The following is a 12974-nucleotide window of genomic DNA, read 5'->3' as shown; positions in this document are numbered from 1 at the left end:
CCAGGTCTCAAGAGTCTCCCAGACACCAACAGTGATGCTCCCCATATTGGGTCATTGGAAGTATTCATGTGTTCTCCGGCTGGCACCTGGGATGTCGCCGTGCTCATACTCTTTATTGCTGCCGAACTCTGATCTGAACGATGCCTTGTGGGTTTCTGCCTCTCCTGTCCTGCAGTGCTCTGCTTTCCAGCTTGCTAATTTCTACACAGCCTCCAGGCTTCCTGCCGCACAGTGATCTAAGCCCCTGGCTTTTGGACCTCGCTTGATAATCAAATGCTTCTCTTAGGAGGTAGTTGGTGTGAAAGCCTTATCTGCCCAACTAGTTTGTAAGTTCTTAAAGAGCGTGGGGCATTTGTGTCCTCCCGGGGCCATGCCAAGTGCCTGGCACACTGGGTTCAGTAAAGTGTTATTAGGGAAGGCATGCCATGTGTTCATACCAACTGCAGATTTTCATCCCCCAATATCCCTAATTTCCGTTAAACGCATGTTTGAGACTGGCCTTGCTTTGGTTCCTGATCCCACCCCAGCCTTGGTCACAGTGATTTGGCATTGCCCACTTCCTTTAAGCTTCTGCCACCTCCCTATATAATGAAACTCTCAAAAAAGCTTGCTTTGTGAAATAGCACTTTTTTCCCCAAACTACCTCCTCCATCTTTGTAGATGTTTTTAGTCCAGCATCCAAGCTTTTCATTTATTTTAAGGATTCCAATCCTTTCCCCATTTTACAGGCGAATTCAGAAATCTAATAGGAGAGCTTTAATTCCCTTCCAGGAAGAATAGGGCAGGGATTAATGGTGAGCACCCTCTGCGTGCCCTTCCAGGATGCGAGGACAGGCTTAGATGGGACGTGAACCCTGGCCTGTGTGACACCAAATTCAGGTCACGCTTTGTCAGGCTGCACTGCCTTCTTCCAGCCTCAGTCTGTGGTTCTCTTACCTGGTTGGTTGGGTTTTGTCCCCACATGGCTTTCCTTCTGGCCCTTGGCCACTTCACCTGACCTCTAAAACTGACCTTTTTGAGTGTGTGATAAGGAGACTTGTATACTGAGGGCTGGTGCAGCTGCTTGAGGCTCTTTCTAACCTGCTTAACATGTCTCATAGGAATTAATACTATTCCCAGTGATGCCCAACCTCTCATGAGGTGGTAAATCTTAAAGTCAGCATCTGGCCCGAAGTGCCTCAGACCCTTTCTTGGTTGGTAATGGATTGGAGAGTGTATCACCCTGTTACAGAGAGTTGGGGTCATTTTTCATGATTCCCTGGTTCTCGCCCACCCTGAGTCTATGGACCATTTTTCTGTCTGCTCGGTGCCTGGAAATTTCCTGTAATTCATCCCTCTTGGCTTGGCTTTCTTTACCTGGAGAAGCTTAGTGTCATTTTTACGCTTGGGGAGTTCACTGTTCTCCACCTTCCAGATTTGTTTTTTAATTAGGAAACTACAAAGAATAACAAGTACCCATGTACTTTCCACTCAAGTTTAATAAATGTCAGCATTTTGTTATCATGTCAAGCTTTTTAATCCAAGAAAAAAAATTACAGAGAAGTTGGAAGCCCATCTGGTTCCTTTCCCAGGCCCGTCCCGTTCCTCCCTAGGGGCGGCCACTCTGATGAAGTCAGTGGGTAGCCTTCCAGGTTACATTTTTATACTTTTGCTGCAAAATGTAGTATTGTTTTGAGTTTTTAAACCCTTGTAAATGCTGGGTCACATGAATGTCACTTGTGCCTTTCACTCAGTGTTGGTTTGGGGATCTAAGTTTGATACCGTACCCAGAGCTCTTCCCGGCACTGAGAAGACCACTGAATAAACCAGACTCCTTTCCTTGTGGAGTTTTCATTCCCGGGGGCATTGGGAGGCATATGTGGTATGAATGGACCACAGTTTGTTTAGCCATTCCCCGACTGGTGGGCTTGGGTTCACTATAAGAAACAGTGTGGCAGGGGACATCTCTGTGTGTCTCTTGGTACTTCTGTACTGTGTACACAGTTAGCAAACTGCTTAAAGGGCCAATAGTACATTTTTTAGGCTTGTAAGCCATATGGTCTGTCACAACTACTCATTTCTGCCCTTCTTGAGAGCAGCTATAAACAGTATGTAAACAAATTTTTTATGAACACTGGGGGTTATTTCATATGATTTTTACATGTGAAATACTTTTGATTTTTTTCCAGCCAATTAAAAATTTAAAACCTATTCCTTAACTCGAGGTGTACATATCTTGGCCCACAGGCCAAGTCTGCAACAAGTGAGTTACTCTAGAGCCTTTATAAAGATGCTCCAGGCCCAGTACCAGATGAAAACAGGAAGCGTGAGGGGAAGTTGCTGACCAGTTCTGGCCATTGAGAAATACCTGGAAAAGCCCTTAGGAAGCTGGAAGGATGAATAACAGCTGGGGGGGGGGGGGGGGGGTCTCTGGAGCCAGGCCCTTTGCCAGAAGATCATTTAGGTCTAGCTCAGCCCGTGTGTGTCATGACTGGGAACACTCTCTACTTGATCTTTACTCTCCCAAGGGTGGGGCTGAAGTCTGGATTGAGCCATTATCAAGAAGTACAGCTATCTGAACAGGAAGGCACTGTAATGGGAATGGAGGGGCTTGAGAGACCTGACTGCAAATCCTGCCTGGCTCCACCACTCACGGTTCTGGGATCTTGGGCAAAGCCCTTCACTTCTCTGAGACCGTCCCTTGTCTATAATGGGATTAATCCACACCCTACCACTTGGTTGATAGGATGAAATGACAAAAGTGTAATGGAAAGTGGCTGACATGTAAGAGGTGCCCAATAATTGCCTACATTCAGATTTTCTCCCTGTGGCGTGGATGCCAGCACACCTCCCGGAATAGGAGCTCACTTCCTCTGGAAGCAGCCTACTCCATCTTGAGCTGAACACTGGCTGGCTGTGGCTTCCTCTCCATGTGCTGCTTCTAGCCCTTGAGACCATGCAACAACCCCCTCCTCCTTTTCCCCAACAATTTGCTTTCTTGAAATCATGATCTTGAGTCCTTTCACCATTCTGGCCAACCTTGTTAGAATTAACGTATTTTCTGAACCAAACATCTGACAGACTTGGACTGTAGTTGAAGATAAAAGCTTGGATCTAGAGCTGGCCCGGTCACAGGTGAGGAAGGCGGAACATTGGTCAAGAGATTTGATGGTTAAGAGTTTAAGACTTTGGCACAGGGCAGACCTTGGTTCTGCTATGTGGGCCAGTTACTTAACCTCTCCGAGGTCAGGTTCACCTTCTGCAAAAGGGGAAATGCTTCTACTACCTTCCTCATAGGCTTATTGAAAGGAATGCATTCCATACTGTACAGAGAGTGCTCGGCACGATGTCTGGGGCAGGCTGGCTTCTCTGGAGGTTCCTTGGGAGAGGGTAAAGGTGCATGTTTGCGAATGTGAATCTTCTGCCCTCTTCAGTTCTGTTAAACCCACCCCTCTACTCCCGCAGAGCTGGGCACAGTGCTGGGCTCAGTCAGTGTGTGGTGGCCAATTGCCTAGCCTGAGGGTGGAGTAGGAGGTCAATGCCTCTGGGCAGGACAGGGGACCAGAGGCAAGATGTGGAACGGACCAGCAGGTGAAGTCCCTGTCAGCAGTGGCCACCAGAGGGCGCCCCTGCTTCAGAATGGCCTAGCCCATCCAGACACACCCACTCCTCCAAAGATGTCTGTTCCTTGGCACGTTGTGGGGTAAATTGGGACAGAAAGTGACAGCTTTGTGCGGTCTGTCAGACTGCCCTGGGCAGGCCTCATGGCCTGTGGAAAACTCTCAGGCCCGAGGCAGAGGCCCGCGTATAACTCTGACTCTACTACCCATGACCTTGGGCCAGGCACTTCCTTCTTTGGCCCAGTTCACAGAGTTGGAACAGACTCCAAGGTCCCTTCCAGCACTAACTTTGCATGGTTCTAGGATTCAAGGCCAGGGCAGTTTCTTCTTCCTCACCCCTGGCCCTTCTCCACCTCAGGGCAGCACATAACACTCTGGCTGGCAGTGAACCTGGCCAGGAAGCCGCGTGTTCCACACCCCCAACTCCAAAGCGCTGGGACACTGTTGGGGGAAGGGGTAGCGCGGGAGGGGGAAGAAGGGAAAGGTCAGGTGAACCAAGAGCCTCGAAGGGTCTTGCTTCATTCGGGACAGACATCCGGTTTCCTCTGATCTCTGCCAGGATTCCGGGGGCTTAAAGTTAGGAATGAGTCATGGGGGGATTGGGGAGTTCCCAGCTAACCAGTTTGGAACAGGAACCTGGGATGGTGCCTATCAAAGCTTAGGGTGGGGACAGGAGGCATACCACAATGTCCCTATCTCAGGCCCCTGGCCCTGCAGGAGGGGACTCAGGAAACCAGCCTCCTGGGAGTTTGAGGGGTAGGAATGGGGGCAACTATCTCCTTCCCTCTCAGAACTGGGGGACGCCTAGGGAGCAGGTGGCGTGAGGATCCCTAGAGAGAGTGCTAAAGGGGGCTGCCCAGCAGCTCTGCCAGGGGGGTGGGGGCCGCCTGGGGGTCTGCCTCCTCCCCGTCAGTCTGACCAGCCTCCAGCCTCCATGGCTTGTATCAGAGGCTCAGCTCGAGTTCAGCAGTTCTGTTCAAACACCCTGGGGCAATTCAGGCCTGGGTGGGGCCGAGGGAAGGAAGGGAGTTTGAGGGGGACAAGACGTCAAAGAAAAATCAGAGATTCCATAATTTCACAAAACTTTCGCAAACAGCTTTTTGTTTCAACCCCCTGCGTTGTCCTGGACACCAAATTTGCATAAATCCTGGGAAGTTATTACTAAGTCTTAGTCGCAGCACCAGGTAATTTCCTCCCAGGCCTCCATGGGCTTATGTATAAAGGCCTCTGGAGCTGTTCCCTGACAGAGCCTGACAGAGCCTGCAGATCCACCCAGACCCTCTGCTGAGCCTGCTGCCCAGAACCCCATGGAGCTGATGGGTGAGTGTCCTGGCCCAGGATGGGAGAGCTGCCTGCCCTGGGCATGGGAGGGAGGCTGGAGTGGCACAGGGGCTCGGGGTCCTTGGCCCCCAGAAAGGAACCCAGGTGAAAGCAGACGGCATGTCTCCTGAGCCTCCGTCTGCTCTCAGTCCTGCAGCTGCTGCTCTGGCACAGTGCACTCTGGATGGTGCAAGAAGCCACCCCCCTAGGCTCTGCCAGCTCCCTGCCCCAGAGCTTCCTGCTCAAGTGCTTAGAGCAAGTGAGGAAGATCCAGGCCGATGGTGCAGCGCTGCAGGAGAGGCTGGTGAGTGAGAGGCTGGCGGGCAGAGACAGGGAGGGGACATAGATGCTGTGGGAGGGGGTGTGGAGGAAAGACCCAGAAGAGAGAACTGAAAGGAGAGAGGAAGAGGGTAAGAGCTGAGGGAGAGGAAGGGAACCATGCAGAGAACATCATCAGGAAGAGACTGGGAGAAGAGAGACACAGGAGGAAATGGAAGAAAATTAGGAGAGGTAGAGCCCTGGGAGGCTGGGAAGGGACTAGGGAAAGAGAACCTCTTAGGGATGGTGCTGGGAGGGCTGACTGGAGTGGCGGTGGAGAGCGGAATGGGGCTGAGGCCTGGCGGGACACAGAGGGAGGGGAAGACTTGGAGAGATGGAGGGAGCAGCCTGGCCCTATCAGGTCCCCTCACTCAGCACCCTTTCTATCCCCAGTGTGCCACCCACAAGCTGTGCCACCCTCAGGAGCTCATGCTGCTGGGACACTCTCTGGGCATCCCCCAGCCTCTCCTGAGCAGCTGCTCCAGCCAGGCCCTGCAGCTGGTGAGCGTCTGGAGGGGAGGAGGGCGATGGGAAGGGGGAAGGATGATCTGGAAGGTTCCCCAGATCTCCAGGCTCCAAGCTGGGGCCCTGAGAGGAGCATCCCAGGCAGCACCCCATGACTCTCCTACTCTGTCCCCCCAGACGGGCTGCCTGAGCCAACTCCACAGTGGCCTCCTCCTCTACCAGGGTCTCCTGCAGGCCCTGGCAGGGATCTCCCCCGAATTAGCCCCCACCTTGGACATGCTGCAGCTGGACGTCACCGACTTTGCCACCAACATCTGGCAGCAGGTGAGCCTCGTTGGGAGGAGCAAGTGTTAGGGGCCTAGACTGAGCTGGTCCCCAGAGGTCATGCTGCAGGCCTGGGGATCCTAGAAGTTCTTTAGGGCTGGGGTGGGCACATTCCCAGGGGCTCTATGTAGGGAGCTACCACCCCATCCCAGGATCCTCTTGCTGCTGGCTCTCCCTCACACCCCCAAGCTGAGGCCCCAGGTCACTGGACCTTGAACAGACCTGAGTTCAAGTCCTGGCTCCACCATTAGCCGTGTGATCTCCCACAGCGCCTCAGCCCTCTGCATTTCCTCCTTTGTAGTAACACTCACTCAGCAGGGCCTGATTGCTGATCTCATCTTTCCCCCACAGATGGAAGACCTAGGGGTGGCCCCTGTGGTGCAGCCCACCCATGGCCCCATGCCGACCTTCGCCTCGGCCTTCCAGCGCCGGGCAGGAGGGGTGCTGGTTGCCTCCAACCTGCAGCGCTTCCTGGAGCTGGCGTACCGTGGTCTGCGCTACCTGGCCGAGCCCTGAGCAAAACCCTCCCCATCCGCTGTATTTATCTCTATTTAATATTTATGCTTATTTAAACTTACTATTTAAAAACAGGGAAGAGTGGAAAGAAGCCCCAGAGCCCTGGGTGCTTCCCTCCACTTTCAAGTTTCATTCTCCTGCCTGTAGCAGGGAGAAAAAGCTCCTGTCTTCCTGTCCCCTGGACTGGGAGGTAGATAGGTAAATACCAAGTATTAATTCCTGTGACTGCTCCCTGGCCCAGCTCTGTGGTGGGCACTGGGAAGAGCCTCAGTGGACCCCCTACCCTGAGGGTACCCACCTTGGGGCCCTTGGAAGCATCGGGAAGTCTCCCACGTGGGAGACAAGACAGGCCTGTTTAATATTTAAACAGCAGTGTTCCCCAACTGGGTCCTCGTATCCCTCGCTCTGGCCTCAACTCGGCTTGCGCATGCCAGGCTGGCCAGGCCTTGCTTCCCCTCACGTCCCCTTCCCCACGGACACTTAGCCCAGCAGAGGCAGCCAGAGCTGGAGTCTTGACCACCCTGGGGTCCCACAAATTTGCTGGGGAATTTAAGATTTTGGGGGCATGTTTGACTCCCAGCAGGGAAGCCCAGGCATCACTGATTCTCTCTTTTTTCTGGATGCCCTACAGAGACACTGGCAAGCTTGTGATACCTGCCCCACCCCACCAGGGTCAGAACTCTGACTCCTTTTAGGGCTGGGCGGATGGTCATCTGTCTGCCTTGCTGGACAGGGATTGGGAATGTGGGAGGGAAAAGACGAGGGGGAATTATGTGACATGTGACGGGGTGTGTGAGAGGGAAGCTCAACTGTTCACTCTCTACTTCTGCCCCCACTTTCTCATTGTAGCCAAACTTCACGATAATAAAGTACTTGTCTCCAGTAAATGTCCTCCCTCCTTCTTGAGTCCAGCTGGTGCCTGGCCAGGGGTTAGGGGGCGGGGAGTTGAATGGTGGGTGAGGCCGGAGGGAGGGAAAGAGGAGGGGCAGGGAGAAAGGGGGCAGTCCTCCAGCCCATCAACATTCATTCCTTTAGCATGCATTTATCTTGCACCTACTGTGTGCAGACACTGGGCTAAGTGCTAGGGGCACAGCAGCGAACAAGGCAGGCACAGTCCCTGTCCTCATCCTGGAGCCACCACCTGGTGGGGAGACAGAAGGCAGAAAGGTCACCCGTACCAGGACAGGAGAGAGCGTGGGGGTCAGGTGGGGGGCCTTAACAGGCCAGGTGCAGACAGACACTGGCCTGAAGCAAGGGGTTATTTAATATTGGCACAGAGCTTGTCAGTTTACCGTCTTCCCTCAGCCTTAGCCCATCCATACCCATAGTTGCCCACAAAGACAGAATCATGAAGTGCCCTTTACAGATCAAGAAGCTGAGTTCAATGTGACAACTTGGGTCAGAACTCAGATTCCAGCTTCTGCACTTCTCTCCCTCATCAAGCTCTGCCTGATCCGACAGGGAGCAATCTCACGCCGACCTGCCTCTTCCTGCCTGTCTCAGCCTCATGGGCTGAAGTGGTCTGAGCTCACCCCAGAGAGGGGTGAACTGTGGAGACTGGAGGCTCGTGGAATGCCCGTGTGTGCCCTCAGCTGAAGAAGCGCGGGCGGGTGCAGTGCCTCCACCAGCCCCAGACCCTCTCCCAAGGCTTCCCCATCCTCGGTTCCTCAGTCACCTCTCACTTCCCTTCCCCATCTGGCTTCTTAGAAAGCAGGATCTGGCTGAGCAAGACTAAAATTCCAGCTGCATGACTCAGGGCATCCCTCTCTGGTCGGTCCTGAAGACACTGGCCTGGAGATGTGTGGCGCAGGCAAGGAAGGGTTAAAGAGAGTTCCTGCCCCTCACCCCCAGTCCTCTTCTGGAGAGGACAGATTAAACTCTGGGCTAGTCAGACTCAGTCGGGCTGGGCCGGGTTGGGGAACGTCAGATCAGGACACCCTAACCCAAGCACCAGTGGGGCCTTTAGCCAAAAACTCTCCCTTTTCAGAGTAAGTCTGACTCTGAGAGGGTGGGGGCAGGTGGCAGGTGGACAGGTATTGACTCGTTATCACCCCACATGGGCCTGAGGAAGAGAAGTTGCTCTCATCGCCCTGCCCTGGCCCTGCTCCGACTGAGTGGACAAACAGGACCCTGAGCCCAGCCCTGCTCTGCACACCGCTCCCTCCCTCCTCACCCACAGGACTGAGCCTCTCCCTGGGCCACAGCGCAAGGGGTTCCAAGGAGAAGACATTGTTCCCCACCCCAGTCAGACACAGGCACTGACAGCATTTAGTCACAAAGGGATCCACAAGGATCTTTATTTACAAATGAGCTGAGGTGAACTTCCCTCATGTATTACCAAAAAAAAATTACACACACACACACATACACACACACATTCTGCACCTATAAAGTTCCTCAGAGGTAAATCTACTCTTGGAAGGGGGTCAGAACACATGAGAGGGGGGTGTGGTGCGACCGCCCTGAGCTAAGGAACCAGGCTGCTCACACACTTCAGGCACTGGCAGCGGGGAGAGGAAATTATGAAAGAAAGAAACTGGGAGACGTCTTAGAGGTCAGAAGTCAGGAATAGGGGAAAGATCTGGAAACCGACAAAAGGCTCTTACATCATGTGGATATGAGCAATGATGTCTCATCTTTTCTCACTGTTCCGTTCTGAGGCGCTTGCGGCTGGGACCCTCCCCAGCCAGCTCTCGCGGCCACTTCAAGCCCCTCAGAGGGCAGCAATGGCTTTGGCAGCCACCTGGCGGCCCAGGGGCAGGCTGAGGTCTGTGATGGCCAGAACTACCTTGGGGCTGGACATGGCTGACACCTTCACCAGTTCCGAGACCTGCCACAGACAGAGAGACAAACAGCTGCTCACTGGGGCAACCTCGTGGCAAGTGCGAAGTCCCGGGAGGAAGGAGGCCCCCTCCCTACTCTGAGGGCTGGCCACTGACCCCCGCTGGTCTAGAAGGTGGGCCAGCCCTGGCCCGGAGGGGAGTACTCACGGTGGTGAAGGGCATGAACTGCAGGATGCTGCCCCGGCTGCCCTGCTCCAGGCAGTCCACACACTCCTCCATGAACCACTGCACAAACTGAGTGTGCGGGCCAGCAGTCCGCGACCCCAGGATGGAGGAAATGAGCAGGAACAGATTGGCTGTGTGGAATGCAGGGAGAAGGAGAAAGGTTTGAGAAGAGGTTAGACTCTGGGAGAAGGTGGAACTGAAGAGTGAATAGAAAGAAGTGCTAAGAGTGTCCCTCAAAGGAGATATCAAGAAGAGGAAGTGTCAAAGGAAAGTCAGGGCCGACTCAGAAGAGGGGCTAAATGGAGCCTGGGAGAGACGGGAGAGGTAGCAACTAGGGAAGATGGAGGAAAGAGGTGGGGAAATGTGGCAGAGGGGGTGAAGGGGCACCAGGGGGACCCGCTTCCAGCTGACGAGGTCTGTGCCCCGAGTTCAGGAGTGGGGTGGGAGGACTCACCCAGGACTCGGTTCAGCGGGTCTCTCATGTTAACGGTGTGGAGTTGGGAGGCCGACAGGGAGCTGCTCATGGACCGGTCAGCTGGGGGCCAAGCAGAGGGAGCACTGAGGAAATGGCGTTTCCCAGGGGAAGCCCTCCCGGGTCAGGTGTGGAGGGCCCACTCAGAAAAGGTCCTTGGATCCAGAGTCACAGAGCGCTCTTGTATACAGACATCCCCATGAGGAGAACTAACATTTGGTGAGCATTGCCAGGCGGCAGCTGTCAATCTGGGGGCTGTATGTGGATTAAGCCACTTAATCTTCACATCTCCATTTCACAGAGGAAGAAACTGAGACTCGGACTTGCTAAGTAACTAGCCAAAGGTCACAGGGTTTGTATGTGGCTGATCCAGCCTCTCTCCTCCGCCCAAGTGCACAGTTGGTCCCCTAGTCCCTACAAGGCCTCAGAGACACTTCCAGGCTCAGGAGAAATCTCTGGAAACAGGAAAATTAACATGCCACAGAAGGAACCCTCGTCAGGCAGAGGTAATGACATAAAGGAAAGTCAGTGGGGGAGGGGCACGCGCCAGGCAGAAAGAGTGGGGAACAGCCCCAAGTCCCAGCCCAGGCTGCTCCAGGCCTCAGGGCCTGTTTCAGGGGAACGAAGGTCAGAGGCGATGAGTCAATGGCAGGGACTGTGCCTGAGGCAGTGGACTAACTTGGGTAGCTCCTCAATCCCTCAACCTTGTGGAAGGAAGGGTCGGGGAGACGACGGCGTGCCCAGGCTGGGCTGGGATCTGGGCAGCAGAGCTGCAACCCTCAGGGAGAGCTCCACAGCAACCTTTGCTGTCTCCAGGGGTTAGAAACAGAGCAGCCAGAGAGGACAGAGTGGGACAAACTCCTGCCACATCCTGTCTGATCAGCTAGCAAGGATGCCTGCGGCTGTGGACTTGCTTAGGTAAGAGTTCCCAGGAAGGAAGCAGCTGCCAAGCCCCCATTCATGTGCTCACTGGGACTCGAAAGGATGTTGGCATCCTCTTCATTGGAGCTCAGCAGTCGCATCAGCTTCGAGGGCTGCATGTCGTCCAAGGGGAAGAGGCTGATATAATCCTGGAGGGTGGGAGAGTCACTATTACCCAGCCCTGGATCCCAACATTGCCCATTATCGGGGAAGAGGGCTGGAGCTCTGATCAGTGTGGGAAAGAGTCACTCTCCACAGGCCTCAGGCAGCATCTCCAGCGGGGTCACCTGCCCTGTGTCTCCGTCCCTCTCCTCACCCCTCCCACAATCCTAGTGAGACCCTCTCACAGTCACTCCTGCAGATGCTCAAACAACCAAACCCTGACACAGGCAGGGACCGTGCCTGATGGCCTTGGCCTGGGAAGGCGCCTCTTACCAGAAAAGGCTCAGTAAATGTCTGCTGAACAAACACATGAACAAGCGGAGGGGTCTACTACCTCGATGTCCTCACGGTGTCTCTTCTTTTGGCGGGAGGAAGCTTGTCCCTTGTGGGAGGAGTAGGAACTCAGGGCACACCAGACAGCTAGCCTGGCAAAGGGTTCCAGGAAAAGAGGGTATAATTAGAGGGGCCCCACAGGGGGTTTCTGTGCCCATGGTGATCAGGCCCCATCTGACAGCGCATTCCCGCAGCCCAGCTTCCCGGGGTGACCCCAGGCGAGGGGCGCCGACTGCGGCTGTGAGAACTTGAAGCTCCGCAGAGAATCCTACTTGGCAAGAGCAGTGCCAGGGGGGTCCATGAGGCTGTGCCACTTGGAAGAGTCGGTGAGCAGGCCAGGCAGGATGTGGCCCAGCAGGACCAGGGTCACTTGCTGCATGTCCAGACAGAAGATGGAGTAGAGCAGCTCCACCGCCCGCAGCGTGTGCTCCTTCCGCGTCTCCTTCAACAGTTCCTGGACGGGCAGGGGAGGGGGCATTCAGGAGCTGAGGGCCCTAAACGTGGGGCTCTGACATCCCTGCCACTCCAGCCTGGCTGTCCGGGAGGGCGCACAAGGGGAGCCCCATCCTTCCCTCCACATCAGAGCCTCTCGCCACAGCTACCTGAGGAGGCAGCTTCCTTAAGAGGCCAGGAGCTCCTGAGGTGAGGACCAGCCTCTGTATGCCAGGGAATCTTCTCACAGCCTTTAAGAGGCCTCTCCAAGAAGCCCAGCTGACCAGGCTAGATGTTGGGAAGTCAGAGGACAGGACCAAGTTTGGTCCTGTCAGGTATTTTCTCAGATGTCTCCTAGAGGCTGATGCCTACTCCCCTAGCCTATGTCTCTGGCCCACACCTACCCACTGCAAGTACCTTAATCAGGTTGTTGCAGAACCAGTAGACACCTCCCATGTGCAGAAGGGTGTCAAAGATGTGGATGGAGCGGCTGTCCACCCACCCCTTCTCCAGCACCTTCGCAAATATGTCCGTCAGCACCTCCTTGATGGGTCGCTTGGGGGGCAGCAGGTTCCAGTAGGGCATGGTGTCCACACCCGTGGATGGGAACTTGATCTGTGTGGCTGTCTGCTGCAGCACGTCAGCACACATATGCTCCAGGATCGAGCTCATGATCACCACCCTGGGGGATGGGGAGAGGAACCTGAGGCGCAGGCAACACCGGATTCAAGAGCCAGGGTAGGGAGGGGAGGAAACACCAGCCCAGACTTTTCTCAGGACTTGGGTTACAGAAATATTCCTGAGAAATTAACCCTACTCTGTACTGAGGGAGGAGACGAAAGGAAGCTGCAAACCTCTAGCAGGCCTGACCCTACCAGTCCTGTTCCTGGCAGGACTCTTACCTGCTGGGCACAAAGCCTATTAAGTGGCGTTGAGGGGTGCTCTCCTCCCCCAGGTTATTCCAGCAGTATATTCCTATTTTCTCTCTCACTCTCTCTCTCCAACTTCCCCATCCCCCAGGCCAGGTCTGGTCCCTGCCAATCCTCTAGCATAAATAAATACAATCACTTCCCTCTAGGTTGAGTGCTTGGGGGGGGTCCCCAC

General features: G+C 54.6%; 2 protein-coding genes across 20 annotated transcripts in view; one reads left to right on the top strand and one right to left on the bottom strand.

Moving 5' to 3' along the window:
- Positions 1 to 496: 496 nt before the first annotated feature.
- On the top strand, positions 497 to 7429 carry CSF3 (colony stimulating factor 3). 2 transcript variants are annotated; one of them, XM_008518907.2, is made up of 5 exons: positions 497 to 4919; positions 5069 to 5223; positions 5631 to 5738; positions 5880 to 6026; positions 6378 to 7429. In XM_008518907.2, the coding sequence occupies exons 1-5, from the start codon at positions 4907 to 4909 to the stop codon at positions 6540 to 6542; spliced, it is 588 nt and encodes a 195-aa protein (XP_008517129.1). In that variant the 5' UTR covers positions 497 to 4906; the 3' UTR covers positions 6543 to 7429. The 2 variants fall into 2 exon arrangements, with proteins under 2 accessions (XP_008517129.1, XP_070418173.1); XM_070562072.1 differs by lacking the exons at positions 497 to 4919; positions 5069 to 5223 and having other exon boundaries at positions 5246 to 5738.
- A 1380-nt stretch (positions 7430 to 8809) lies between these two features.
- Positions 8810 to 12974, bottom strand: part of MED24 (mediator complex subunit 24) — a 30861-nt gene continuing 26696 nt past the window's right edge. For all 18 annotated transcript variants that reach the window (XM_070562065.1, XM_070562056.1, XM_070562051.1 and 15 more), the window contains 7 exons: positions 12288 to 12552; positions 11711 to 11892; positions 11440 to 11530; positions 10993 to 11092; positions 10005 to 10085; positions 9533 to 9681; positions 8810 to 9372 (listed from right to left, as the gene is read on the bottom strand). In XM_070562065.1, coding sequence (XP_070418166.1) covers positions 9256 to 9372; positions 9533 to 9681; positions 10005 to 10085; positions 10993 to 11092; positions 11440 to 11530; positions 11711 to 11892; positions 12288 to 12552 — 985 coding nt within the window. In that variant the 3' untranslated portion in view covers positions 8810 to 9255. The remainder of the gene's footprint in view (positions 9373 to 9532; positions 9682 to 10004; positions 10086 to 10992; positions 11093 to 11439; positions 11531 to 11710; positions 11893 to 12287; positions 12553 to 12974) is intronic.

Source organism: Equus przewalskii, chromosome 10 (genome assembly GCF_037783145.1).
Source record: "Equus przewalskii isolate Varuska chromosome 10, EquPr2, whole genome shotgun sequence".
Taxonomy (NCBI): Eukaryota; Metazoa; Chordata; class Mammalia; order Perissodactyla; family Equidae; genus Equus; species Equus przewalskii.
The sequence above is the reverse complement of the archived record's forward strand: the minus strand, read 5'-3'. Positions and strand labels throughout refer to the sequence as shown.

Excerpts from the sequence above, each read along its gene's own strand:
- CSF3 (XM_070562072.1), top strand. The coding sequence starts at position 5,358 with ATGCAGAGAACATCATCAGGAAGAGACTGGGAGAAGAGAGACACAGGA. Across the intron at positions 5,739-5,879 it reads CCAGCCAGGCCCTGCAGCTG|ACGGGCTGCCTGAGCCAACT; the intron begins GTGAGCGTCTGG and ends CTGTCCCCCCAG. Across the intron at positions 6,027-6,377 it reads CCACCAACATCTGGCAGCAG|ATGGAAGACCTAGGGGTGGC; the intron begins GTGAGCCTCGTT and ends TTTCCCCCACAG.